Source organism: Nyctereutes procyonoides, unplaced genomic scaffold, assembly GCF_905146905.1.
Source record: "Nyctereutes procyonoides isolate TBG_1078 unplaced genomic scaffold, NYPRO_anot_genome, whole genome shotgun sequence".
Classification (NCBI taxonomy): domain Eukaryota; kingdom Metazoa; phylum Chordata; class Mammalia; order Carnivora; family Canidae; genus Nyctereutes; species Nyctereutes procyonoides.
Window position 1 is genome coordinate 53,506,166 of NW_026575047.1, and position 26,328 is coordinate 53,532,493.

Here is a 26,328-nt window from a genome sequence, read left to right on the forward strand (position 1 = left end):
CCTGCCAGCCATATTAATGTCTTTCACAGAAAATGGGAAGAGGGAGTTGGTTCAAATTGGGTGTTTCCTATAAGAAAGAAGAAAGGTTTTGGAATTTTTGAGCAACTTGTAAGTCTTGTCAATTCTGAAACACTCTGCTTGGAATGTTCCCTATTTTTATGTTTATTTGTTTACATATCATTTATCTTCCAGGTCAATTACACAGCCTTTATTTCCAAATTCCATAATTATGAAAGTCTGGCATCACATTAGGAGTTGCTTCTTACGGTGCTTAACTGTCTGCTGAGGATCCTGGATTTGTTTTCCCAGCGAAGGATGATCCCAGTCACCCTAGCTGATCCAATTCTGGGTTAGCCTGGGGAGGAGAACACCTGTCTGACCTGGCTTGGAGGGATAGAGGGAGAAGGGAGGACTCGATTCTACTTAGACCCATCTTGCCGCATTCCACACTAAAGCTCTGAGAGACTCCTGAACCCACCCAGCCCTCTTCCTAGAAGCTGCACCTCTTGCCCACCTTTTGGGATACGGGCTGTTCTCACTTGACTCTTCTCAGTCTCTGGAGAAGACACTGAAAAGGAGACAGAAAGGGTCCATTTTTTTAATGTTAAAATGTTTTAGTATTATTGCTCCTCATTCGGTTTATAGTTGTGTGTAGTTATTTCCATTTTTAGATTTGTATTATATGTTCTGAACAAGTTATGGTTTTTGGTTTTTGGTTTTAGTCAGTGAATCCAAGTGCATGGAAATGCTTAATGTACACCCAAAGCAGATTTTTATTTTTACTCTAGAGCCTCAGAGAGTTTTTTTAGGTAAATCTTGGGCATTCTTAAATTAAGAAAATATGTCTAAATGGACATAGCTTTAAAAAGAGGGTTGAATTAATAAAATTAGAATTAATTTTTTAAGATATTTTATTTGTTTGAGAGAGAGAGAGAGACAGAGCATGAATAGGGAAGGGCAGAGGGAGAAGCAGACCCCCACTGAGCAGGGAGCCCAATGCAGGACTCAATCCCAGGAACCCAGGATCATGACCTGAGCTAAAGGCAGATGCTTAACCAAGTGAGCCACCCAGGTGCCCCTATAATTAATTTTTAAAAAGAAAATGAACTACATTTAAGAAAAAAAAAACAATTGTAACTAACTAACTAACCATAAAAGTACAAAGTGAGAATGGGCAGGGCAGAGGCTGGGATTCCTGGACAGAACACAGAGAGGAGATAAGTTTTATGTTTTGAATATTAAATTCCTTTTAAGAAAGTAATGATTTCTTAGCATGGTGATCAAGTCAAGGAAACTGGACAATATGAATCATGGTATCATGTAGAAGAATGATTTTGTACAACCTGGAACAAATAATAGTATTTGTCTTTTGTTTTGTTTTCTGACCAAGTATAATTACATACATTATGGCAACAAATTTTGAAGTATAATTTTAATAAAAACAGATTTCTGTTGCAAAAAAACCAGAATGAGCTCCAGCTTTAGACCTATTCGTTGACTTATCTGTTACTGTATGATAAACAGTGTATCCTTTAGATAGATAGATAGATAGATAGATAGATAGATAGATGATAGAGATTCTTCTCATGATATTTTCTTTTTTTTTAAGATTTTATTTATTTATTCATGAGAGAGACAAAGAGAGGAAGAGACATAGGCAGAGGGAAAAGCAGACTCCCTGCAGGGAGCCCAATGCAGACTTGATCCCAAGTCCCCAGGATCATGACCTGAACCAAAGGCAGACTCAACCACTGAGTCACCCATGTGCCCCTTTTCATGATATTTTCTTTTCTTTTCTTTTCTTTTCTTTTCTTTTCTTTTCTTTTCTTTTCTTTTTTTTAAAGATTTTATTTATTTATTCATGAGAGAGAGAGAGAGAGAGAGGGACAGAGACATAGGCAGAGGGAGAAGCAGGCTCCATACAGGAAGCCTGAGGTGGGACTCGATCCTAGGACTCCGGGATCACGCCCTGGGCTGAAGGCAGATGCTCAACCACTGACCCACCCAGGCGTCCCTCATGATATTTTCTTATATTCAGAACCTCTTGACTTGAGTACATATTGCACCATGAAAATCTTCTTAAAGAGTGTAGTTCTTAATTTGAAAACATTCCCCCAGTTTTATTGATATAATTGATGTATAACATTGTGTTAGTTTTAGGTGTACAACGTGATAATTTGATGTATGTATACATTGTGAGATGATCACCACAAGTTTACTTAACATCCATCACCTCACACAGTTAAAAAGGTTTTTTTTTTTTTTCTTATGATGAGAACTTTTAAGACTTACTTTCTTAGCATCTTTCAAATATATGTCATGGTATTATTAACTAGAGTCACCATGCTCTACATTAAATCCCCAGGACTGACTTCTCTCAACATTGGAAGTTGGTGTCTTTTGACCATCTTTACCCATCTTGCTCACCTCATTCCTGCCTCTGATAACCATCAATATGTTTTCTGTGTGTAGAATTTGGAGTTTTTTAGATTCCACATATAAGTGAATTTTTTTTCTGACTTATTTTACTTAGCATAATGCCCTGAAAGTCTATCCATGTTGTTCCAAATGGCAGAGTTCCCTTTTTTTTAAGGTTTTTATTTATTTATTTGAGAGAAGAGAGAGAGAGAATGAGTGCACCAGAGGGAGGAGGGGCAGAGAGAGAGGGAAAAGCAGGCTCCCCGCTGAGCAGGGAGCCCAACCAGGGGCTTGATCCCAGGACCTTGTGATTATGACCTGAGCCCAAGGCAAGCACTTAACCGACTGAGTCACCAGGGCTCCCCTTGAGTTTCCTTCTTTTCTATGCCTCAATATTATTCCATTATATCTGCATATGTATATTATATATACATACATAGACACCTACCTAGATACCTATGCAATTTCTTTATCCATTCATTCCTCAGTGGACACTTGGGTTGTTCACATATCTTGGCTGTTTAGAATAATACTCCAGCGAATATGAGAGGACGTGTATCTTACCAAGATAGTGACTTTGTTTCCTTTGGATATATATCTTATATTTTTAAGCTCAGATTATTTCTGGCGTGGGCCCTTCCTCTTACACGGTGGACCTCACCATCAGCTTTCGTTTCTCCCACGAGGGGACGCTGTGGCTAGGAGGTGTCCACTGCTGCCTCCAGGCCTCCCTGGTGACCATATGAAAGAGGACAGGGAGTGGAGGTTAGGCTGTAGGGAATGGTGAGATCACCCACCCAGTATCAATTTCCTGTCCTACGCTTACTGCAAGAGCACTCTGTCAGGACAGCATGAGGTATTGATTTGGATGTGGCGATTAGTCCCTGGTAGGCTGGAGAATCCCACTCCTCCAGATACTCCAGAGTATCTGGACTTACTCTGTCTCCAGTGGCAAAGTTTGAAAGATGCTGCTCAGCACTGCCCACTTTCATGCTTCTCAATGTGTGTTGAAAGCCATGCTCCAGGGAGAGTGTAAATCCAAGGACAGAGAGATGGGTTTCTGTCACTTACAAACCAAAGATCTGTCTACTTAATACATAGGTTCACCTCTGTTTTCTATCCTCTTCATTTTTTTTTAATTTTTTATTTATGATAGTCACAGAGAGAGAGAGAGAGGCAGAGACACAGGCAGAGGAAGAAGCAGGCTCCATGCACCGGGAGCCCGACGTGGGATTCGATCCCGGGTCTCCAGGATCGCGCCCTGGGCCAAAGACAGGCGCCAAACCGCTGCGCCACCCAGGGATCCCTATCCTCTTCATTAATGTTTGCCTCTCATAAGGATCTTAATTGAGAAAAGGCCTCATGATAAGCAATGGTTGTTGTGCTGTGAATCATATAGATCCAGCCTGCTGGTGTGTATCAATGATGTGACACATCAATGCTGTCACATCATTGATACATGGCCTCTCAGACAGAATCTGTGTGCATCACTGCAGTAGAGAAAGCATTATCATTGTGTTTTAATACTAAGTAGTATTGAGAAGCAGAAAACTTTGCTTTTTATCTTGTTTCCTGTGGCAAATGGCAAATTTGACCTGCATCTGGCATTTTTTTTAATAATCATACATTCTAGAGAATACATAAGAATGGAGAAGAATTGAGAAATAAAAGAAGCATTATCCTCCCCCACTCTGTTACTTTTTAAACCAAGATGTCCAACTATACAATGGTGAACCTCTGCATTTTCCAATCCCAAAATATTTCTCTCCATTATGTTATTATACCTTTTTGTGACATAACCATGTTAAAAGTCATATATGAAATTATGAACCAAAGCCTGTGATGACTGTATTCATATATTAGTGAAATAACTTGTTAAGGTCCTCAAAGTATTGGCAAAAATTATAGTCAGGCTTCAGCTAGGTATTCTTTGATACAGATGAGCTTTTTCTTTAAAGTGGGGAAATGGCATAAAAATTAGAGCAGTGTGGTAGTAGAAAATCAGAAAACCAGGAGATGGGAGCTTAGATTGTATCCCAGCATTTAAATGGTGGACAGTTTCTAAGACTTCACAGGGCTGTACTCCGTCTAGTTTTCAAAAAATAATAGTCACATTTCCTTTTGTTTTAGCTGACATTTAAAATGAACTTCGAACTTCTTAGAAGAAAAAACTATGTGAACCTAAATGTTTTGTTATTATTAATAATAACTATAATAAATATTCAAAGTAAAGATTCAATAAATACTGTTTATCAGCATTTCTCCTGAAATACCAATAAAATGGAAATAAAGGAATTGGGGCATCTGGGTGGCTCAGTCAGTTAAGCACCTGTCTTTGGCTTGGGTCATGATCCCAGGGTCTGGGATCCAACACTGCATTGGGTTCCCTGCTTAGTGGGGAGCCTATTTCTCCCTATCCTTCTACCCTCCCCATGCTCTGTCTTTTGCTTGCTCCCTCTCCAAAATAAATTTTAAAAATATTTTAAAAAATAATTTTAAAAACTCATAAAGAAGAAATGAACAGATGGGAAATGCCAGCAGAGTTTTGCAAGGATGAAAAACATAGTTGCATGGTGAGCAGCTTAGGTGTCTGCTTTTCTCCATTCTGCTGAGTGCTGGGGGTGCAGGGTAGAGCCAGGAGGAAACAAGTTCATTTGTGCCTAATGGCCCTGAAAAGTTTCAGGAATTGGAGGCATTGGAGATTTCTGAAGGCAAGGATGTGGATGGGGCAAAAACTAGAGGTTTGGTTTAATCTGTATGGTAAGCAGTTAAACCTGTCCCCTCCCCTGAGTCCCAAACTGAGACTGTACAGCTTTGAAATTGTCCTTCTCCAAGAGTAGACAAGGGTTGAGTCAAAGAGACATTAGGATTAAGGGAGTTGGAGAGATGACAGGTACAACTAAGGCAGGAGTGTGATGCCTTATGGGAAAGTCAGGATGAACTAGTCTATGCTTCAGTAACAAACAAAAAGACCGAAATTTCAATGGCTCAACATAGTAAAGGTTTGTTTCTTGCTCACAAAATGTCTTATATTGGCTAGGCAACTTTTGGGGGGCAGTGGGAGGTATTGAGACCACTTCTGTTTGTGGCTCTACCATCTTATCTGTGGTCCCCACATAGCTGCCCAGGGAGAAGAAAGGGGTGTCCCCCTCACTGCTAAGTGCCTCGGACTAGAGGGGACACAATCCTGTTGCTCCAGACTTGGCCCCATGACCCATCCCATCTGGAAGGGAGGCTGGACCCCCTATGGCACACATGGATGTTCTGGGGACACATAAGATTAAATGAGGTTCTGGGGGGGAATAGTGAGGCCATGCCTCCATCTGCCATCTCAGCCTCCCTCTTTGTAACTCCCAGAGCATTGACTGCTAGTCCCAACCATCCTTAGGCTGAAGCATGAAGATTCCTTTCTGTAGAAATCCATTGTCCAAGGGGAGAAAAAAAAAATCACAGTTCTGGGGAGATAGGGGAACTCATCAGTGAGGCCCACTGGTAGACAAGTTCCTCTTGAGCATAGAGAGCTTCAGTCAACATTTTAGCACCTTTTATGTCATTGCTCTTCAACAGGATTTTATTGAGCACCTTCTGTATGCCAGGAGATGTTCTGGATGCTGGGGATATAGCCATGAAAAAAATAGACAAAATTCCCATTCTCATGAAGCTTTATTCTAGTTCAAGGAGATGGAAAAACAGGTAGTATATCATATGTAACATGCAGATAAGTGGAAAACCAGGAAGCACATAAGGAATATAAGGAGATGATGAGAGATACTCTCCTGTTGCTGGAGACCTGAAGGAGGTGAGAGTGAGCTATGTGATCATGGCCTGGGAGAGGGCTGGGTTGGAGAACTTCCCCGGAAAGGGACTAGCTAGTACAGAGGCCCTCAGGTGGAAGTATGCTGGACACACTCAAGAGACAACAAGGAGAGGTGTGGCTGGAAGGGACTGTGTGAGGGGTAAAAGGCATTGAAATTAGAGGTCCAACAGGGGCTACCTTGTGTGGAGACTAGTGGATGATTTAAAGGACTTTGTCTTTTACCCTAAGTAAGGGAGCTCTGTAATAGTGAGCAGAGGAAGGGCTTTGAAAAGGGTCCCTCTGATACCTTTATTCCAGGAGGTCAGGGCAGAATCCACAAAAGCAATGAATGAGGAATGAGATTCATTCACATTGGTGCATTTAGATGGGGTTCCTTAATTCTCATTGCTGTATTGTGTTCTACTGTATGTGCCACATTTTATATTTACATGTTTTATTGTGGATAGTCAGTTTGATTACTTCAATTTGGTGACTATTGGCAAATAATGCTGCTATGAATGTTCACTTAAATATCTTTTTTGTGCACTACCTAGAAGTGAAATTCTGGGGTGTGTGGGTTTAGCTTCAGTAGATAATGCCACATATTTCTCCACAGTGGTTGTTCCAGTTTACATTATTCCTAGCAGAGTATGAGGGTTCCGTTTTTCTCCATTATCACCGGTACCTGGTGTTGCCAGAGATTTTCCTTTGAGGCATATGGTGGGTGAATCATGGTATCTTACTATAGTTTTGTTTTATTTTATTTGTAGCTTTTATTTTTATGCATATCCTTAATTACTAATGAGGCTGAACACCTTTTCATATGTTTATTAGACATTTAGGTACCCTTGTTTGTGAAGTACCTATAAAAGCTCTTGCCCATTTTCCATTGTGTTGTAAGTACTTATTTGTTTTAAAGAGTTCTTTATATATTCTAGAAATAAGCCCTTTGTCAAGTTATTTGTAATTTGTCAGATGGATATATATATATATATATATATATATATATATATATATGTTCTTGCATTCAGAGGCTTGTTTTTATCTCAAAACCATCTTTGGTGTCTTGATTAAAATAAGGTTTTCCTATCTCAAGGTCATAAGGATTTTTTCCTGTGTTATCTTTAAACATCTTTAAAAATAGTATTATTTTCCTTTTTGCATCCAGAACTATAATTGCATTTAATTTTTTTATAATATAGTTTCATTTTTTTAAAGATTTTATTTATTCATGAGAGACTGAGAGAGAGAGAGAGAGAGAGAGGCGCAGAGACATAGGCAGAAGGAGAAGCAGGCTCCCAGCAAGGAACCTGATGCATGCCTCCATCCCAGGACTCTGAGATCATGCTGAGCTAAAGGCAGATGCTCTACCACTGAGCCACCCAGGCATCCCTATAGTTTCATTTTTCGACATGAATATCTAGTTGACCTAGATCCACTCAAAAGATAGTCCTTTCCTCATTGCTGTGCAAATATCATCCATGTGATGTGGAAGTGTTCTATCTATGGGTCACTTCCTGGATTCTCTATTTGATATTTTGGTCTTTTTGTCTATATTATATATTGTCTTAAATAACCACAACTTTTAAGTACATCTTGGTATGCAATAAACACTTTGTTCTTTAAGATTGTTTGGCTATTTATGGTCCTTTGCATTCTTGTATAAATTTTGTAGTCAGCTTGTCAAATTCTACAAAGAAACCCTGCTAGAATTTTTTTTTAGTTTTTTATTTATTTATTTATGATAGTCACAGAGAGAGAAAGAGAGAGAGGCAGAGACATAGGCAGAGGGAGAAGCAGGCTCCATGCACCGGGAGCCTGACGTGGGATTCGATCCCGGGTCTCCAGGATCGCGCCCTGGGCCAAAGGCGGGCGCCAAACCACTGCGCCGCCCAGGGATCCCCCTGCTAGAATTTTTGATGGGATTATAGTGGATCTGTAAATCATTATGGAGACAGTTGACATCTTTACCACAGTATATTTTCCATCCTATGAGTATTTATTTGGATCATCTTTAGTTTCTTTCAATATTTTTATAAATATCTGAGTAGAAGCATTACATGTTTTTCATTAGCTGGAAGTCCTATATCTACTTACCTATCTTTAATTTTTTTGGCAGTGTTGTGCATAGTGATCAGTTATCGATTGCTGTGCCACAAGCCACCTCAAAATGTCATGGCTTAGATCTCTACAGTTTATTATCCCTGAACGATGATTCTGTGGGTACTGTGCTGGTCTTGCCTGAAGTCCCTCTTGTGATGGTACTCAGATTATGCTTGGCAGTCCCAATGGCCCCACTTGAATATTCAGAACTTTGATGCTGCTGAAGTTGGGCCTCTCTTGTCATCATTCATTAGTCTAGGTAGGGCATCTGTCCACAGCAAAGAGAGCACTATAAAAGGGAATATCCCAAGAGGACAAAAGCAGCCGATGCAGGTGGGTTCAGGCATATGCTCCAAAATTCACATGATGTAACTTCTACCACACTTGATTGTTCAAAGCAAGCCACAAAGTTAGTCCATGTGTGAGGGGGTGGAAAAATTATCTGCCTCTTGATGGGAAAAGCAGCCACCCACATTATAGTACAAAAGGGCATGTAGGATCCATCTTTGGGAAAATGTGTCACATATGGCATATATTTTAATTGCATTTTCTTTGTCATTGAAAAGTGGAAATGAAACGGATTTGTGCCTAATGACATTGTCTTCACCTACTTTGATAATTTACTAATTCTAATGGTTTATCTGTATAGTTTTTTGAATTTTCTACATCTAGAATCATGTCATTTGAAAAAGAAAAGACAACTTTGTTTTTTTCCCAATCTTTGTAACTTTTATTCATCTCAGAGGAACATTTTCAGTATTTCATAATAGAGAATGATGTTTAATGTGGATTGTAGTGATCAGTTAACTTCCCCTTCTATTTCAAGATTTGAGTTTCTTGTTTTGTTAATATTTTTTAAGATGGATATTGAATTTTCTCCCTTGACTTTTTTGAGATGACCATATGAAAGATCTTCTTTATTCTGTTAATGTGGTGAATCACCTTGATTGACTTTTGAATGCTCAGCCAATTTGCCTTCCTAGATTGAACTCAGCTTTCTCAATGCTGAATCTCTTGATGTTCTCTATGTTTTGTTCAGGGCTTTTGATTATATATTTGTGAGGGATATTGGCCTTTTATCTTCATTTTTCAAAATGTCAGATTTCTATACTAAGGTTATGATTTCTGTATAAAACACAATGGGAATAGTTCCTCTTTTTCTTTTCTGGAAGCATTTATTTAAGGCTGGTGTTATCTCTCATTTAAGTGCTTGGTAGATTTCACTAGTGAAGTCTTCTGGGTTGAGTTTTTTGGGGTTTTTTTGAGGAAAGATTTAGAATTACAGAAACAGTTCCTAGGACTATTAAAACTTTGTGTATTTTTCTTATATAAGTTTTGTTTATATTTTTCTAGGAATTTGTCCATTTCATCTATTTTCAAATATGTGAACATTGTAATTAATAATATTCTCTTATCCTTCTGATATATATAGGGATGTAATTTGCCATTGTTCATACCTGTGTGATAGCACAATGAGGCTGGTGCTCGGAGTGGAGGTTGAAACCAGTTGCTGCTGCCAGGACAGGGGTATTTCTAGGACCTTACTGACTGGAAGAGCAAGAAAACAAGGAGAAGCAAGGCCTACCAACAGAAACCAACAGGAAGCCATCTATGGTTTACAGACACCCAACCCCAGCATAAGTGAGCAGAGAACTTGGAACAGAAAGATCAGAGCTTAATAAGCAGCACACCCTCCCACTGAAATAGCTTCAGTGTCCTCTTCACTTCTGGAAGAGACCCTTAGAATCATTCTTCTTTACGTTCCATCCCCCATCTTTTTTTCTCCTTATTCCTGGGGTATGCTGAGATTGTTTGGGTCCAGGATCTTACCAAAATCTTACTTCTTCTACTTCAGAAATTATGATCAAAAAAAAAAAAAAAGAAATTATGATCAACTGTAGAACAATTTACATTCACATTATCATTGTCCATTAAGATTTTAAAATAAATATTACAAGATTTGTTCTGCTTACTAAACTCTGTTTTCACATCCCATGGTTCCTTGTTTGATATGATACTTTGGTGAGAGTATTTTGGAGTATTCTCAAAGAGGACACCTGGGACACCTGCTTCCCACTCAGCAAATCACATAATCTACTCTTTTATACTCACATAATAGTTTGCATGGGTAGAGAATTTTTTAATTAAAACTGAGAAATGTGATATTAGATTGTTTCTGGAAGCAATTTAACTCTTGTCTGGAAGCTTATATGGTTTTCTGTTCTTGAAATTCAGAAATTTTAGTAGGATGGGTCTAAATTCTGTTTTTTCCAGAGCCCTTTCAAATAAGAAGACTTGAGTTGATTTTCCCTTGATATAGTTTGCATATTCTGTCGTATGTTGTTCCCCCAAATGTCTGTAATTTATTATGCCTCCTGCTCTGCCCTTCATATCTTGATATTTCACTTGTGATTTTTATTCCATTAACTTTTGTCCTGTATTGTGTGACACCTCTCTCACTTGAACCTTCTAAAATTGTGATTTCGTTTTTAGCAGGGACCATTCTCTTATAGTACTTCTACTAGAATTTTAAATTTAAAAACCAAGAATTATTCTGTTCTGGAAGCATTTTATTGTACTCTAATAATAGTTCATTATATGTTCTCATTATATTTTTATTTGATAGTCTATTTCTGTTTCTTCTATTAGTTCTGCTCCATAGTAGCCATCTGTTCTGGAATTAGGCTGTCTTTTTCCTTCAAACCACTGTGCTTCTGAGATATGCATGTGAGTTTGCTTTGCCTGATCATGTTGCTGGGAGTTTCCCCAATGTTGGTTTGGGCTCAGCTAGTGTCTGTGACAGGATCCCTTAGAGATGAAGAAGGGTGAGACTGTTTTTCCCTCTGTGGGGAAGGGGCAGTTGGGCTGGCAAACTCCACTGTCTCACTTTAGATATGGCAGGAGGAGGTATGGGGATAGGGATAGTGTCCATTTTCAGAATCAAATAGAGCTAGATTGTCTCCAGGCCTACCTTGCAACTTCTCCTTCAATGGAGACAACACCTCAGCCATACTGGCTCCCTTTCTGCTGCTCAGAAGTCCCCTGGGTTATCCTACTCTGGGTTAGGATGGCTGCTTCTCACTCTGAGCTCTTCCACGGATTCAGCTTTTCTCCATATTACCTGACCTTTGGTCTATAAAGTTTTACTGATTTCTGGCTCTCTGTGCTAAGTGTGCACCTTTATCAAAGGCCATGGGGAACAATAGTGGGTCAGCCTCTGGACACACCCCTACCCTAGGCATCATCAGTAGCCACAGGATGCAGAACATTTGCTGGCTGGCTGGCCTGGGGCTCTCAGAGCATAGCTGTCTCCTGGTCGTTGTCATATTAGGAACAGTTACAGGTAGGAAACAAGGCTAGACTTGAGGGTGCTGCATGAGTCCAGGCGGTAAGGATAGATTGGAACTCCCAAAAACCTCCAGAGCCTGAGGTTATAACTTCCTGTCTTCTCTTTCCAAGAAAACTGGAGACCAAGTATATAGCATAGAGCCTCAGGGGTCACAAGTCCACTCATAAACCAGTCACTTGTTATGTTGGTTGTATAGCTTATTTATATATTTAGAAAATATCACCCTTAAGTAAGATTAATCAAATGAACATGTGAATGGATGTTAATATTAAGTGGCAATTGAGTTGGGCTGAATTTCTGTAATCTGCACCTAATAATCACACCTGGGCACAAAGGATTAAGCATAACAGATATAGCTACATTAATTACTGTGTGAAAATTTCCCAATATACAGTTTTTAAGTGTGTAGAGTAATAACCACACTGAATTAGGTGATTTGCTTAGACATAAATGCGAAAGGAAAAGAAAACATGCATGAGTAGTATGAACCACTTGGATTATTATAAACAATTGTGCAGTTCAAGAAAATTTCGTAAGCACATTTTTAATGACTGATTGGATCATAGGAAGTGGTTAATTAGCTAACATTTTCTTTTCCCACACCACCTCTCTCAAAATTATGGGATTAATAAAATCTGAATTTAAAAAAATGTCATCCTTTTCAAGAAAGATGCCTTGGTTTGTCCAGTCAGATTATGGGTTGTTGCCAGCTTCAAGAGGCTGCAATCTTTCAGAAAAACAAGCTCCTCTACCTCTCATGCATTTAGAGCTGTGCTTCCCACATGGTGGCTTCCTGGTTGCTGGAAACAACATTGCAGCCAAGTCAGCTGGGCCAGACACAGCAGGTAGGCAGCAGGTTTCCCCTCTGCTCTTTCTTCCTTCACAGATGGATGTGATTTTCACTTATGTGTGGGGTTTTATCTCTTCCTTAAATCACTTTCTCAACCACAGCACTGATGTGTATTTATAAGGTTGCCATTTTTCCCTGATGTCAAAAGGTGTGTTGTCTTACCCATTCCGTTTCTTTCTTCCCCAAGCCTTATTTGTGTCTACTTTTGTCCAGTTAAGATCAAACTTGTTTATTGCCTGGAGTGTCATTCTTTTTGTTCAAGGCTTCTGAAAGCTACACACAGCATCCACATCTCATGCACATGCAAGGAAAGGAATATAAAGGAATTCTTTATATATATTAATGTATATATCATATATAATTCTTTATATTTAGAATTGTTTATGTTTTATATAATATAAACACACACGTGTGTGTGTGTGTGTATATATATATGTATATATATTTTTATTAGAGGTGGGGAGGCAGAGGGACAGGGAAAGAGAGAATCTTAAGCAGGTACCACACCCGGTGCAGAGCCTGACAAGGGGTATGATCTCACAAACCTGAGATCATGACTAGAGCCGAACTCAAGAGTCAGATGCCTAACCAACTGAGCCACCCAGGAGCCCCTATTTCTTTCATATATTAATGGGATTTTACAGCTGAGAAAGTTTGCTTAATTCAGCCCTGCCTTTCTGCTGGTGAAGAGGCTGAGATCTAACTATGAGAGGCCTTCCAGGACCCAGAGAAAATTGGTGGCAGGGGAAGGATGAAACTGTGTTCCATTAAACCATGTAGCAGAAAGATGTTCATTTGTTGCCTAAAATATAAACATCTTTGTGATAATGGCAGAAATCATTTCAACAGTAGACTCTGCTCCATTTTAGTATAACTTTTTAATTAAAATTTCTTTCTGTTGGTATTGATTCAGAAAGTCTAGGTGCCCTAACTACATCATTTGATGGTTCTCATTACTGTTTTCTTAGATTTCTTCTGTTCCATCTCATTACACTTCAGAAGGAGCAACTTATTAAAGATTCTTTAGCTTGGCCTTCTTCAGGTCCTTTTTAAAATAGGTTTAAGACATAATAAACATGTCATAAAATTCTTTTAAAGTATACAGTGTTTTTTTAGCATACTTCAGAGTTATGCAACCATCATTATCTAATTTTATCACATTTTCAATCACCCCCAAAAGAAATCTCATACCCTTTAGCAGTCACTCCCTATTCACCACAATAAAACTGTGTTCCACAGAAGCTGTACCATTTACATTCCCAACGGCAATACCTGAGGTTTCCAATCTCTCTGCCTCCTTGCTAACACTTGATATTATCTGCCTTTTTTGTTTATAGCCATTCTGGAGTGTGAAGTAGTATATCATTATGGTTTTGATTTGCATTTCCCTAATGACTAATTATGCTCAACATCTTTTCATGTGATTAGCCATGCTTACATCTTTAGAGACATGTCTATTCAAATCCTTTGCCTAGTTTTACAAATGGATTTTTGTCAAGTTCCAAGAGTTGTTTATATGTTCTACATATCATTCCCTTATTAGATACACGATTTGCAAATAATTTCCCCCAGACTGTGTAGATTGCCTTTTCACTTTCTTGAGTATCCTTGGACACAGAAAAGTTTTTAACTTTGATGGAGTGTAATTTATCAGTCTTCTAATTTATCACCTCTGCTTTTTTAGTCTCTTATCTAAGAGGTCTTTGATAAACCCCATGTCATGAAAATTTGCTATGTTTCATTCTAAGAGTTTTGTAAGTTTTATTTCTTACATTTAGGTCCATGATCCACTTTAATTTTGTATGTGGTGTGAGATCAGGGTCCAATTAATTCTTTTGCATGTGAATATCGGTCACCCCAGGACCATTTGTTGTTACTTCCATTGAATTACCTTGGTCCCCTTTTTTTAAAAAAAAAAAAAGTCTGTTGACCATAGATGTACAGATTTGCTTTTGCACTCTCACTTCTGCTCCATTGCTCTATATGTGTATCAGTTTACCAGGGCTGCCATAACAAAATACCACGGCTTAGGTGGCTTAACCAACAGAAAATTTATTTTCTAACAATCTGGAGGCTAGAAGTCCAAGATCAAACCGTTGGTAAGTGTGGTTTTCTCTTGAGCCTCTCTTCTTGACTTGCAGACAGCTGCCTTTTCACTGTGTCCTTGCCTGGCCTTCTCTCTGTGTGCACACATCCCTGGTGTTTCTTCCGGGGATGAAGAAGGATGGTGTCCTTCTGAGGGCATCAGTGTTATTGGATTAGCAGCCCACTCTAATGGCCTCATTTTAACTTAATCCATTTAAAGACCTTACTTCCAAATTCAGTCACATTCTGAGGTACTAGTAATTGGGGCTTCAACTTACGCATTTGAGGAGGAGGAAAACACAATTTAGCTCATAACAATATGTCTATGCTTGTGCCAGTACCATACAGCTTTGATTACCATTGTGTTGTAAGTTTGGACATATTGTAGAAGTGTGAGTCCTCCAACTTTGTTCTTAAGTGTTTTGGCTTTTCTGGGTCCCTTGAATTTCCTGATGAATTTTAGGATCAGCCTTTCAATTTCTATAAAAAGTGCAACTGGGATTTTGTTAGGAATTGTCTTCAATCTGTTTTATATATTGTTAGATTTTGTCTGTTACTATTTTGATAAGGATTTCTGCATCTGTATTCAAAAGGAATGTTGGGGGGAAAAAACAAAAGGAATGTTGGTTTGTAGTTTCTTGTAATGCCATTGTCTCATTTTGTATCAAGATAATACTGGACTCAGAATGAGCTGGGAATTGGTTCTTCAGTTTTCTGGAAGAGTTTGTAAAGAGTTGGTCTTAATTCTTTTTAAAAGAATTTTGGTAGAATTCACCAATGAAACCACCGATTTTCTTTGTGGGAGGTTTTTAAACTACTAATTCAGTCTTCCTTTGTTGTAGGTTTATTTATAGTTCCTATTTCTTCTTGAAATCTCTTTCTAGGAACTCTTCCATTTCACCAGATTTATCTAATTTGTTGGTATATAGCTGTTTAGTGCTCACAGCATTCTAATTTTTTTCAAGGTTGGTAGTAATATCCCCTCCATTCCAGACTTTATTAATCTGGGTGTTCTTTCTTGGTCAGTGTAGCTTTTTGTCAGTCTTACTGCTTCTTTGAATTCTTGGATATCTAATGAGCTGTTTTATTTCACCTGTGCCAGGTTCTGTACTTTTCTTTCCTCTACAGATCATGCTGCTGGAGTTGCTGGTAAGTAGGCTGGCAAGTGGTGAGAGGCTCAGAAGTTTCTGGCACAGCAGATTTTGCTTCTATGAACCACCGTGACTCAAAGAACACACTGTTTATGGGTCTCCTGAGGTACCGTGAAGCAGCCTCTTAGAGTCCAGACTCAAAATGTTTGAAACTCCTCAAGGCCTCTCCAGCCTCAAGGCCTGATAGCATTTTGACCTGTCTGTAAGGCTTCCTCTAAGGGCAATTAGCAGCCTGGGCAAGCACTTGGACTACTCTCAGAAAGATGGCAGCAGTAGGCTTTCTCAGAAGGGAGACATGGGTTTCTGCTAGCTGAATATCCAAAGTACCACAAGATCCTGGGTCTTCCCAGGCCTTGGGAGTGTGCAGGCCTTCTCCTTAGCAGGTACCTAAGCTCTCATTTGCAACTCAAGGAGGAAGAAGCCTTGTCCTCTCTCCTTTGCAGATTTTAGAGAACCCATGGCCTTTGTGTATTCTCCAGCCTGGAATGCATACCTGCTTTAGTTGTTGATTTAGTTCAAGGTGGGGGGGGGACAAGGAAAGAGAGGGGATCAGAGATGGTATCTGTGTCTACCCACCATCTCGCCAGGACTCCTACAGCCATCTCTAGAGTACCTCTGAGTATTATTTCTGGTTTTCTATTTATGACTGTTGTGTCCTTCAGGAGCACCAGTTATACATACATGTGTGATCTATCTTGTCTGCCCTCATATTTTCATATTTCTTTCTCATTCATCTTTTATTCTTAATCCATTTCAATTTGTTCAGTGTTCTCAAAACAACTTATCTGTCTTGCCTCTCTTGGGAGTATTAGCCTTGTCCATTCTCCTCTTTGGTACCCTTGCCATGTGAGTATACCTCTGTTCTAAAATGAAACCTAGAAGAATGAGGCTTCTGTCACCTTGAATGGTGTGGCCTGTGGGAAAATACTTTGTTACATATGGAGAAACAACTAGAGAAACAAATGCTTTAAAATATGTTCCAGATTGTCTGAAACTTTTTTTCTGCAGAGGTAAATCACCAGATTAGCTCATATGTACATTCTTATATGGAAAAAGTCTTTCATGATTTCTACTTTGGCTTTATTGCCAGCAATTAAAATCATTAAGTGCATTCTTCAACCATAGAATGTGGCAAGAAACAATAAAAATAACAAATTATATTCAGAGTGCCTCTCATTACATTCAGCAACTTTATAGGTAATAACTTTGTCTAGCTCCATTCTCTTGAAACCAAGTCTCTTTCCTTAGTACCTTCGTTTCTCCTGCTTAATTGAGTTTGGAACTGTTTAGCCAGAATATTTCCAGTTTCAAGTGAGGAGAATCAACTGGAAGCAGATAAAGCAAAAGATCTGACTTGCTTCAGTAAATAGTTACCCAGGAGTCTGATCTTGAACTCAGGATCCAGGAAATCAGACGGTAGCATTAAGACTGTTTCTTCATCTCTTAGACCTCTGAGTTGGCTTCACCATGAAGCAGGCTACACCCAAGCAAAGGCAAAGGTGGCTAGGTTTACATTACCATTGAGCTTGTTAGCTTGGAGAAAAGAGAACTTATGTGAACCTTTGGAGGATGCTGACTGGACTGCTAAACCAGTCACTGTGTCTGGCCTGAATCACATGCACTCAGGTAGAGCCTTACCAAGGTCTCTTAGAGATGGGAAGAAGCAGTTTGTAAAGGGAAAAGATGCAGAACAAGAGGCAAAACCAAGCAAACAAGAAGAAACTTATTGGCCACTATTGAGACCTTATGTGTAATTTTATAACCTAATAGACCTTAATGATTTTCTTAAGTAAAAAGTTACCCTCGGTAACTGGGAGCTTTGTATTTCTTGAAAAGAGAGTCTAAGGTATTTCTGGGCCAAATGGCTGCAGTGCTTGAAAGGAGCTATCTCATCAAGCTATACCTCTTCACCCCCTTCTACCAGCCAAGGAAAGCTCTATTGCCACCTAAAGTATTCTTGCTTGAAGGACAAAGTGTTATCAAGTAGTCCTATTGTGTGATTTAACTTGTATGTATCTTTGTTACAAATGAGTGGACACAAGGGATTTTATTGCAAACATTAAAGTATACGGAATCCTTTTCCTATCTACTCACCACAACAGGATCTGCCTCCCCTGCTCCAACTCCTTCGCTTACATGCAGCACACTGTCCCACTTTCTTTCACTGGAAAAGGCAGTGAAGCTGCTCATATACGGTGGCTGCATCCTTTTATCATTGCTTTTCTACCCAGAAAGCCCTTACCTGCTTTTTGCACTAGGTTGCTGACAGAAAATTTAAAACCTTTCTCTGGTTTTGCAAAAAATACCAATGAATGAAGAGGAGAATCCAGTAGATAATAAAGATGATTAGAGCTTGTTGGCAGTCATTTGCTACCAAGGAGATGAAATAAAGCAATTAATTACTCAGAGACATCTAAAGAGCAAGTGGTAACTGGGAAGCATTTTTGTTCAATACATTTGAAATCTTAGCTAGCTTAATTTTTGCCTCAAGAATTTTTCTTTTTTTCCCTTTTCAGTCTAGTAATAAAAGTGTTTAGGTCATTAACATAAGCTGAATTTTTTTTTTTTAAACTACCTGTCTTTGTTTCTTCACTGGCTGAACAAAGTCACAAATGTCATATTCAAGTCACACTAAATTTACTGAAAATTTGAATGTGTGTAACTGCTATGGCATGGTGTCAATGTGAAGTTAAAATCATTGAGAATATATTTCTCATTTATCTCTTAAGCAAGACAATCAACACTGAGTTTCATTTTTAAAAGAAAATAACTTTAATAGCACTTTGTTTCTTTCCAGACCTTTCTCTCATTTTTGCGTGTAGAAGTGTTGCACTGCAGTAAACATCTTTCTACATACAGCTTCGTAGAGTCCTGAGATATTTTCCTTAACATAAATCCTGTGGAAAGAAGCAGACTGTTATCAACTGCCCTGTTCCAACCTTGTGCTAGGTACTTGGCAAACGTATCTCATTAGTTCCTTGATGCCTGGGCTATTAATAGTAAGCCCCCCTTACCTGTGGTTTTGCTTTTCACTCTTTCAGTTACTCTTGATTAGCTGTGGTCTGCAAGCAGATGATACTCCTTCTAACATATTCTCAGAAGGTCAATAATAGCCTAATGGCTACATCAGTGTCTGTGTCATTCACCCCACTTCATCCCATCACATAGGCATTTCATCATCTCACATCATAAGAAGGGTGACATTTTGACACATTATTTACATAACTTTAATTAGATATACTGTTATAATTGTGCTATTTTATTATTGGTTTTTGATTTTAATCCCTTACTGTGCCAATAAATTTTATCCTAAGTACATATGTATGCATAGTACATATAGGATTCATTGCTGTCTGCAGTTTTAAGCATGCATTGAGGGTCTTGGAAGGTATTCCCTCTGGATAAGGAGACTACTATCTCATCTTGTTAATTTGGAAACAGAAAGGAACGTCAGTAGCTCCCCCAAAGTCACACAGCTTTCTAACTGATCCATCTGACCTTTGCTTTCTCAAGGACCTCGTATTATGTTCTCTGCTTCAACATATGGTTAAAAACAGTGTCTGGAGGTACACTGTCTTATTTTTATTTATTCATGAGAGACACAGAGAGGCAGAAACATAGGCTGAGGGAGAAGCCAGCTCCCTGCAGGGGAGTCTGATTGGGGACCCAATCCCAGGACCCCGGGAGCATGACCTGAGCTGAAGACAGACGCTCAACCACTGAGCCACCCAAGTGTCCCTGGAGGCAGGCACACTGTCTTAATTCAAAAGCAGATCCGCCACCAGATCCACCTATTTGCTATAAGACCCCAAAACAGTTAATATTTCCCTCTGTGCCTCAGTTTCTCCCTTTGTGAGAAGAGAAACATAGTAAACACACAGGCCTCATAAGGCTGTTGTGGTAATTAAATGAAGTAATACATGTAGACCACTTAGAACAGAGTCTGACCCACAGTTACCTTTGTAATAATCATGAGCTGCTGTTTACATGTATTATTATTAGTGTTGTTACTACCATCATCATAACAGTTTTTCCCTAAACATCCATGGCTTTCCATGTCAATCTGAAATGGAGGGTGGCTGGGTAACTTCTCCATGTGATGCTTAAACTTCATTCTAATACTATTAGATGTCTGTATTTTGTCACCTGCATTCTTCTGGGCACAGTGTAGAGAGGTAGTTTTACCTGTTATCTTTTCTGACCTATTTTGAGTATGACAATCTGCTGAGTAAAAATGCTGCTGAAGGATACTGCACATTTACACTAAAAATGCAGCCTAATTGTTAACAATGGTTTTCATCTCATTTTCCATTTCTCTATTATCTGTTGGTTGATTTTTTTTTTTTTTTTAACTCAGGGTACAAATGATCCTTTTGGAGAATTCTGCAGAATTCTTGATTGCAGATTTAACAGAAGTCCGTATTTGTAAGGAAAATGAAGATGAATTTTCTCATTGTATAAAAAAAATGAATGCCTTGATATATTTGTTTTTCTTAGTAGGCTTCTGTCATTAAGATTGATGCTTGAGGATATATTGTTAGATCTTGTGTAGAACAGAAAGTTATTACTCATAGTTTGCCAGATTTGCATACTCGCATCACAACACAGAATATCATTTTACATTTAGATTCACAGTCCCACTGCCATTATCAGATTGCATTTTCATATTGAATTACAAACAAAAATTTTATGTTACTAACACTTAATGAAATTTTAATAAGGCTGTGTTTTGGTGCTATTATTCAAATAATGTGTTTTGAATTGCTTTCCTTTGAATATATTTGCATTAAAGAGGAACTCAATATGATTTGGTTCTTTGAAGAGTGTTCCCGCTTTCTGGGCAGCTTTAAAAAAAGACAAAGTAGGAAACTGTTTCTTCTCTGCAAGTCTGTAAATAGAAAAGGAACACATTTGCTAAGATCTGTAGAAGTGATGGCAGCAGGCTGCAGATGGTCTGAGTTAATGAAATGACTCCTGTTGGCTATTAGAGCTGCACAATTAAAAATATATAGACAAAGTGCAGACATCACAGATTATAAGGAATGATACCCATGGGTTCTCCTTTCTTTCTCATGGGGCCTTAGGGCTAAGATATTAAAAATTAAGAAATTTAAGAGATTCACATTATTCCAGTTCTTGATCAGTGATGCCCCAAATTAAAGCGGGCATCTCTGGAGACAGCACGTTTCTGTTTGTAGCATTCTTCTTGGCCGTTTCTGTGCAAATGGTGATCCCGGGCTCAAGGCAGTTTACAGGAGCAAGTGCTTTCCAAAAGACGTAAGCCAAGACTTCACTGGCACATGCTTTGTGTGGTTTTGTCCTGGTTGTCCTACAGGAGGCAGCTGAATGCACAGACCATAAATACTGAAAAAGGGACACCTGGGTGGCTGTGGTTGAGCATCTGCCTTCAGCTCAGGTCCCGCATCGGGCTCCGCGCACGGAGCCTGCTCCTCCCTCTGCCTGTGTCTCTGCCTCTCTGTGTGTCTCTCACGAATAAATAAATAAAATCCTTAAAATAGTAGTAATACTGAAAGAGTGAAAACGTGCTTAGAAATCCTGCTTGCAAGGCAAGCCGGCTTTTACCAAACATTCGTGTTTAATAAACTCTTAAGGGCCGGACAGAAAGTAACTGGTGGTAAACGTTCTGGAGGGTCTGGACCGCAGCCGAGGGAAAGGCGTGGCCAGGGCAGGCCAAGTGAGGAGGCAGCTGGGTCTTTTATCCTTTCCGCGTAGTTTCGTGTGGAAGGAAATGCTTTCCCTTCACTTCCACGCTCTGCTCCTCCTCCCCTCGCCTTACTCCCCCCCCCCCCACATTCACACTCCTAAGTACGCTCTACCTAAAAGTACTCGCGATTTTCAAACTCTTCGTACTCACTTTCTGCAGTACTTGCCCGAGCCCGTGTGGTCCTGAGCTTGGCTGCGCACACTCGCCTGCGAGCCTTGGTTCCTAGTCTCTATCTGGGGGGTCTGGTGAGGACGACCCCGGACACCAGGACCACAGCCACCGCCGGGACGCGGCTGCTTTCCGCCAACGCGCCGGCCGCGCAGACGCCCCTGACGCAGCGCGCAGCCATCGTGACGCGGCACGCAGTCTCCTCTGACGCAAGCGCGGTCTCCGCGTCGCCGCTCGCGCCGCTCTGGCCCCGCCCAAGGCCGCCGGGACGCGCTGCGCGCCAACCCACAATTCCCGCCGCGTTCGACTTCCCGGCTTCCCGGCTTCCCGGCTTCCCGGCTTCCCGGCTTCCCGGCTTCCCCGCTTCCCCGCTTCCCCGCTTCCCCGCTTCCCCGCTGCCGCGGCTTGTGCTGCCCGTTACGGCTCCCGCCGCCGGGGATATGTTGCAGAAGCCGAGGAGCCGGGGCCGCCCTAGCTCCCAGGCGGACAGGGACAAGGACTGGGGCCGCGGCGCCGCCGAGGAGGCCCCGAGCACCTCCCGCGGGGCGGGCGGCTCCCAGGAGGCCCGGGGCGCGGCGTCGCAGAGCGCCCGCCGGGCCGAGGCCTCCCCCAAGGTGGGGCCCCGGTCCCAGCAGCAGCTGGAGCTGAAGGTGGCCGAGCTGGTGCAGTTCTTGCTGATTAAGGACCAGAAGAAGATCCCGATCAAGCGCACCGACATTCTCAAGCACGTCATTGGGGACTACAAGGACATCTTCCCCGACCTGCTGAGACTGGCTGCCGAGCGCCTCGAGTACGTCTTCGGGTACAAGCTGGTGGAGCTGGAACCCAAGAGCAATACTTACATCCTCATCAACACCCTGGAGCCGGTGGAGGAGGATGCCGAGGTGAGAGGCGACCAGGGCACGCCCACCACCGGCCTCCTCATGATTGTTTTGGGTCTCATCTTTATGAAGGGCAACACCATCAAGGAAACGGAGGTCTGGGACTTCCTGCGTCGCCTAGGGGTGTACCCCACAAAGAAGCACTTGGTTTTCGGGGACCCAAAGAAACTTATTACCGAAGAGTTTGTGCGGCAGCGTTACCTGGAGTACCGGCGGATACCCCACACCGATCCTGTAGACTATGAGTTCCAGTGGGGGCCCCGAACCAACCTGGAAACCAGCAAGATGAAAGTCCTTAAGTTTGTGGCCAAAGTCCATAATCAGGACCCCAAGGACTGGCCAGTACAGTACTGTGAGGCTTTGGCAGATGAGGAGGCCAGAGCCAGACCTGAGACAGGTGGCCCAGCCCCCTCCTCTTGAAGCTCCAGGCTTTCAGAGGGACCCCTGGAGAAGGTCCAAGGCTCTGGGCGAAGGGATAGGGGTGGGAGGGAGCCTGTTTCTGTAACGCTTAAATGTGTGTGGCTTTAGGACGTGTTTGCAAAACTTCTGTTCTCTTTTAATATTGTAAGTTATTTGGACCCACTTCTAAAAAACAATCAGGAGAGGATTTTTGTTTTGATTTGTTTGACCTGTATGTTTTGGCATAAAGATTTTGCTAGCTTTATCCAGCTGATTGGAAGACTTTGTCCTATGATCTCGGACAGGTGTTTTAAAAAAGGAACACATCAGTAAATTGCTTTGGCGCCAAGAAAATAAAAGCGAGGTGGCTATTATTTGGTCTCCTAACTAACCCAGTTTGTAAAGTTAAAATAAAAGTCTGTATAAATTAAAATAGAAATGTGATTCTCTACATCCTTTTTCACCTGAAGAAATATTTATATATTTCCCATATATAAGTATTATGCATGATGTAAGCAATGTGCATATTGTATTTTCTCTGAATAGCACTTTTTTGGTACTCGTAATTATCACTCAGTTTTGTGGCTGACCATTTAGTTCTATTTAGTTTTTTGTCCCTCCCCCTTTTTTGCTGCTATAATTGTAATAAATACTGTATATCTCTGAAGCAGTTAAATATTGTGCATTTTTCCGTTATGGTTCATGAGATATTAATTTCGTGACTCAGAACTAACATCTTAAAAATTTTTTTCCTTGCTACATGTTATTAAGCCAAATAGTGTTTTGTAGGGATTGGTCCTTTATATGTGTGTGCATATTGGATAACGATGTAAAATAGAAAATACATTTCTCACTGGGTTCAAAAAAGTTGACAGAACTGTTTGTGATTAACCTTGCCTAATTGGGAATCAGACTACCTGGGTTCAGCTCCTGGCTTCACATAACTAGCTATATGACTTTTAGGCAGGTTACTTTACTTGTGTACAGATGTTTCCTCACCTGTAAAATATGCTGATGATGCTCATGCTATGTGTGATAATGTAGTAATTAGATATTGGAAGTATATGTAAAGTTCTTGGTGCAGTGCCTGGTGTGGAGGACTTTAGTTGTAAACTTGTTCCTTAATTTTTTAAATTTGTTTTTTAATCTTGGTCTGGAGCAGTTAAATGTGATTTTTCCAGGTTTTCTCATTATCTTCTAAATCACAGAGTAGGAGTTGTTAGTTCAAAATTATGTCAGTATTCTAGCCTATTGTGTGGTGCCATGGAAAAACATAACTCATGGTAGATAGTCAGTATAGCCCACATAAAGTAGAGCCGGACAGCGAGACATCAGATCTCCCCTGGGCTTGAGAGCTAACTATAGTGAAAGGGTGTGGGTTTTGAGGTTGTCTGACAAGTGGGATTTGAATTAGGGCTCATGCTATGTTCAGCATGGTGATTTGGGTAGATTTTAAATTCTCTCTGTCTCAATTTATCTGTAAAATGGAAAAAACAGTAGCTATATCATAGTTTGTTACATGGATTAAAGGAGTCCAAAGGAAAGAGCTCCTAGTTTCTTCCCATTGGTTTCCTTCGATATCCTCTGGCAAAATGCTGTTTATATTCAGGGACTCCACAAATAATTATTCAGCAGGTAAATAAGTGTAATTGTTTGCGAAGGTACTACAAATTAACCCTCAAATGAGCTTGAAATAAATACTTTAGCTTAAAAAAAAATTGGTGGATTTGATCAACCCTGGACTAAATGCCATCTAGAAGAGTCTATGGTGCAGTGGAATGGAAGAATGTGATAGATTAGTGAGTTTTATTTCATTCTGTTGGAATGTAATTGGTCCTTGAAGGTATTTCTTTTTGGCTTAAATTTTATTTCATTGTATAAATTACTTTGTCATTGAGCATCCTGCTTACTGGTCCCTTACCTCACAGACTGCTTTTCCTTCTGGAGTGTTTTAACACTGTTATCTTCATCTGTATGGTGAAAACTATCATTACTCAGAACCCACTATCAGTTATGTCTGAGGCACATCTCTTCTCTCATGCTTTTCCATAGAGATGTTAATAACTTAACCTATAATGAATTACCATTTTGTTTCAGATTTTATTCTTTATTTTTTTGAATTTTTATTTATTTCTTGTAAGCAATCTCTACACCCAACTTGGGCCAGCACTCACCACGCTGAGATCAAGAGTCACATGTTCCTCCTACGGAGCCAGCCAGGCGCCCTCGGATTTTAAAATGTAAAACATTACAGGCCAGATGAAGCCCTTAAGTCTTTTTACCCTTCTCAGAGGTGTTAAAGTTTGTGGATATCATTCCATTGTTGGGTTTAACACTTTTACTATATATATAGGTGAACAATGTATAGTAGTAGTTTGTGAGCTTTTATGTTATGACTTATATAGGGGGCATTATACTGTACTGTTTTGCAACTTGCTCTTTTAACTCACCTTGTTTTTCACATTTACCCACAAAGGTCTGATGTATTCATTGTAGTTGTTCTTTACTGTAGAAAAAAGTAACAGTTTATCCGTTTCCTGATGATTGGAGAGGTTCTTTCCAGTTTTTAGCTTTTTGCCCACAGTGTATAGTGCTTCCTTAAGCACATGCTTGAGTTTCTCTAGCCAGAAATAACTAAGAGCTATCCAGGGGCCTGCCAAATTGCTCTTGAGCTTGTATTAAGTTACAATCCACCAACATTTTAGAGTTCCTTTTTACTGACCCACCCTCCCACCCCTTATGAAACTTCGGTTCTTCCAAATCACCACACTTCTACTGTGGGTATACAGTGATAATTTATTGTAATATTAACTTGCTTGTCTTGTTTACTAGTGTCGTTAAGTATTTTTTCTTCTGTTGTGTTTTTTTTTTTGCCTTATTTTGTGTTCTGCTTTTTCTATTTTTTATTTGTAAGATTTCCTTATATGTTCTGCATACTAATCCATTATCTATTATATCTAGTGCAAATAGCTTGTCACATTTTACTATTTGTTCCTTTTTTTCTTTTTTCTTTTTTTTTTTTTTTTTGGTCCTACAGATGATTTAATTTTAATGTGTCAAAATCATTGCTGTTTTATTTTTAAAGGCTATGTTTTTTGTGTAGTGCTTTTAAAAAATCTCCATAATCCTAATAAGTGTTAAAAATTTTGACTTTCACATTTAATGCTTTTAATCTATTTTTGTATATGATATGAGGTATGCGTGTAATTTTCATGTTTGTCCTATATGGATTGCCTAGCACCAACTTTTCATAGTTTATCCATACTGATTTATAATATGTTCTCTAATATATCCAATATTAATAAATTTTGGCTAGGACTAAACTGATTTATTTGCTATCTCTTTGCCAATATCATGCTATTATAATTCTATTACATCATAATGTAAGGGTTTTTTCTCTTTT

General features: G+C 39.8%; 2 protein-coding genes across 5 annotated transcripts in view; both read left to right on the top strand.

The window, feature by feature from the left end:
• ENTREP2 (endosomal transmembrane epsin interactor 2) overlaps positions 1-26,328 on the top strand; it is a 447,475-nt gene that overhangs the window by 281,470 nt on the left and 139,677 nt on the right. The window lies entirely within an intron of this gene.
• On the top strand, positions 21,949-26,279 carry NSMCE3 (NSE3 homolog, SMC5-SMC6 complex component). Its single transcript, XM_055326672.1, has one exon. The coding sequence runs from the start codon at positions 22,086-22,088 to the stop codon at positions 22,944-22,946; it is 861 nt and encodes a 286-aa protein (XP_055182647.1). The 5' UTR covers positions 21,949-22,085; the 3' UTR covers positions 22,947-26,279.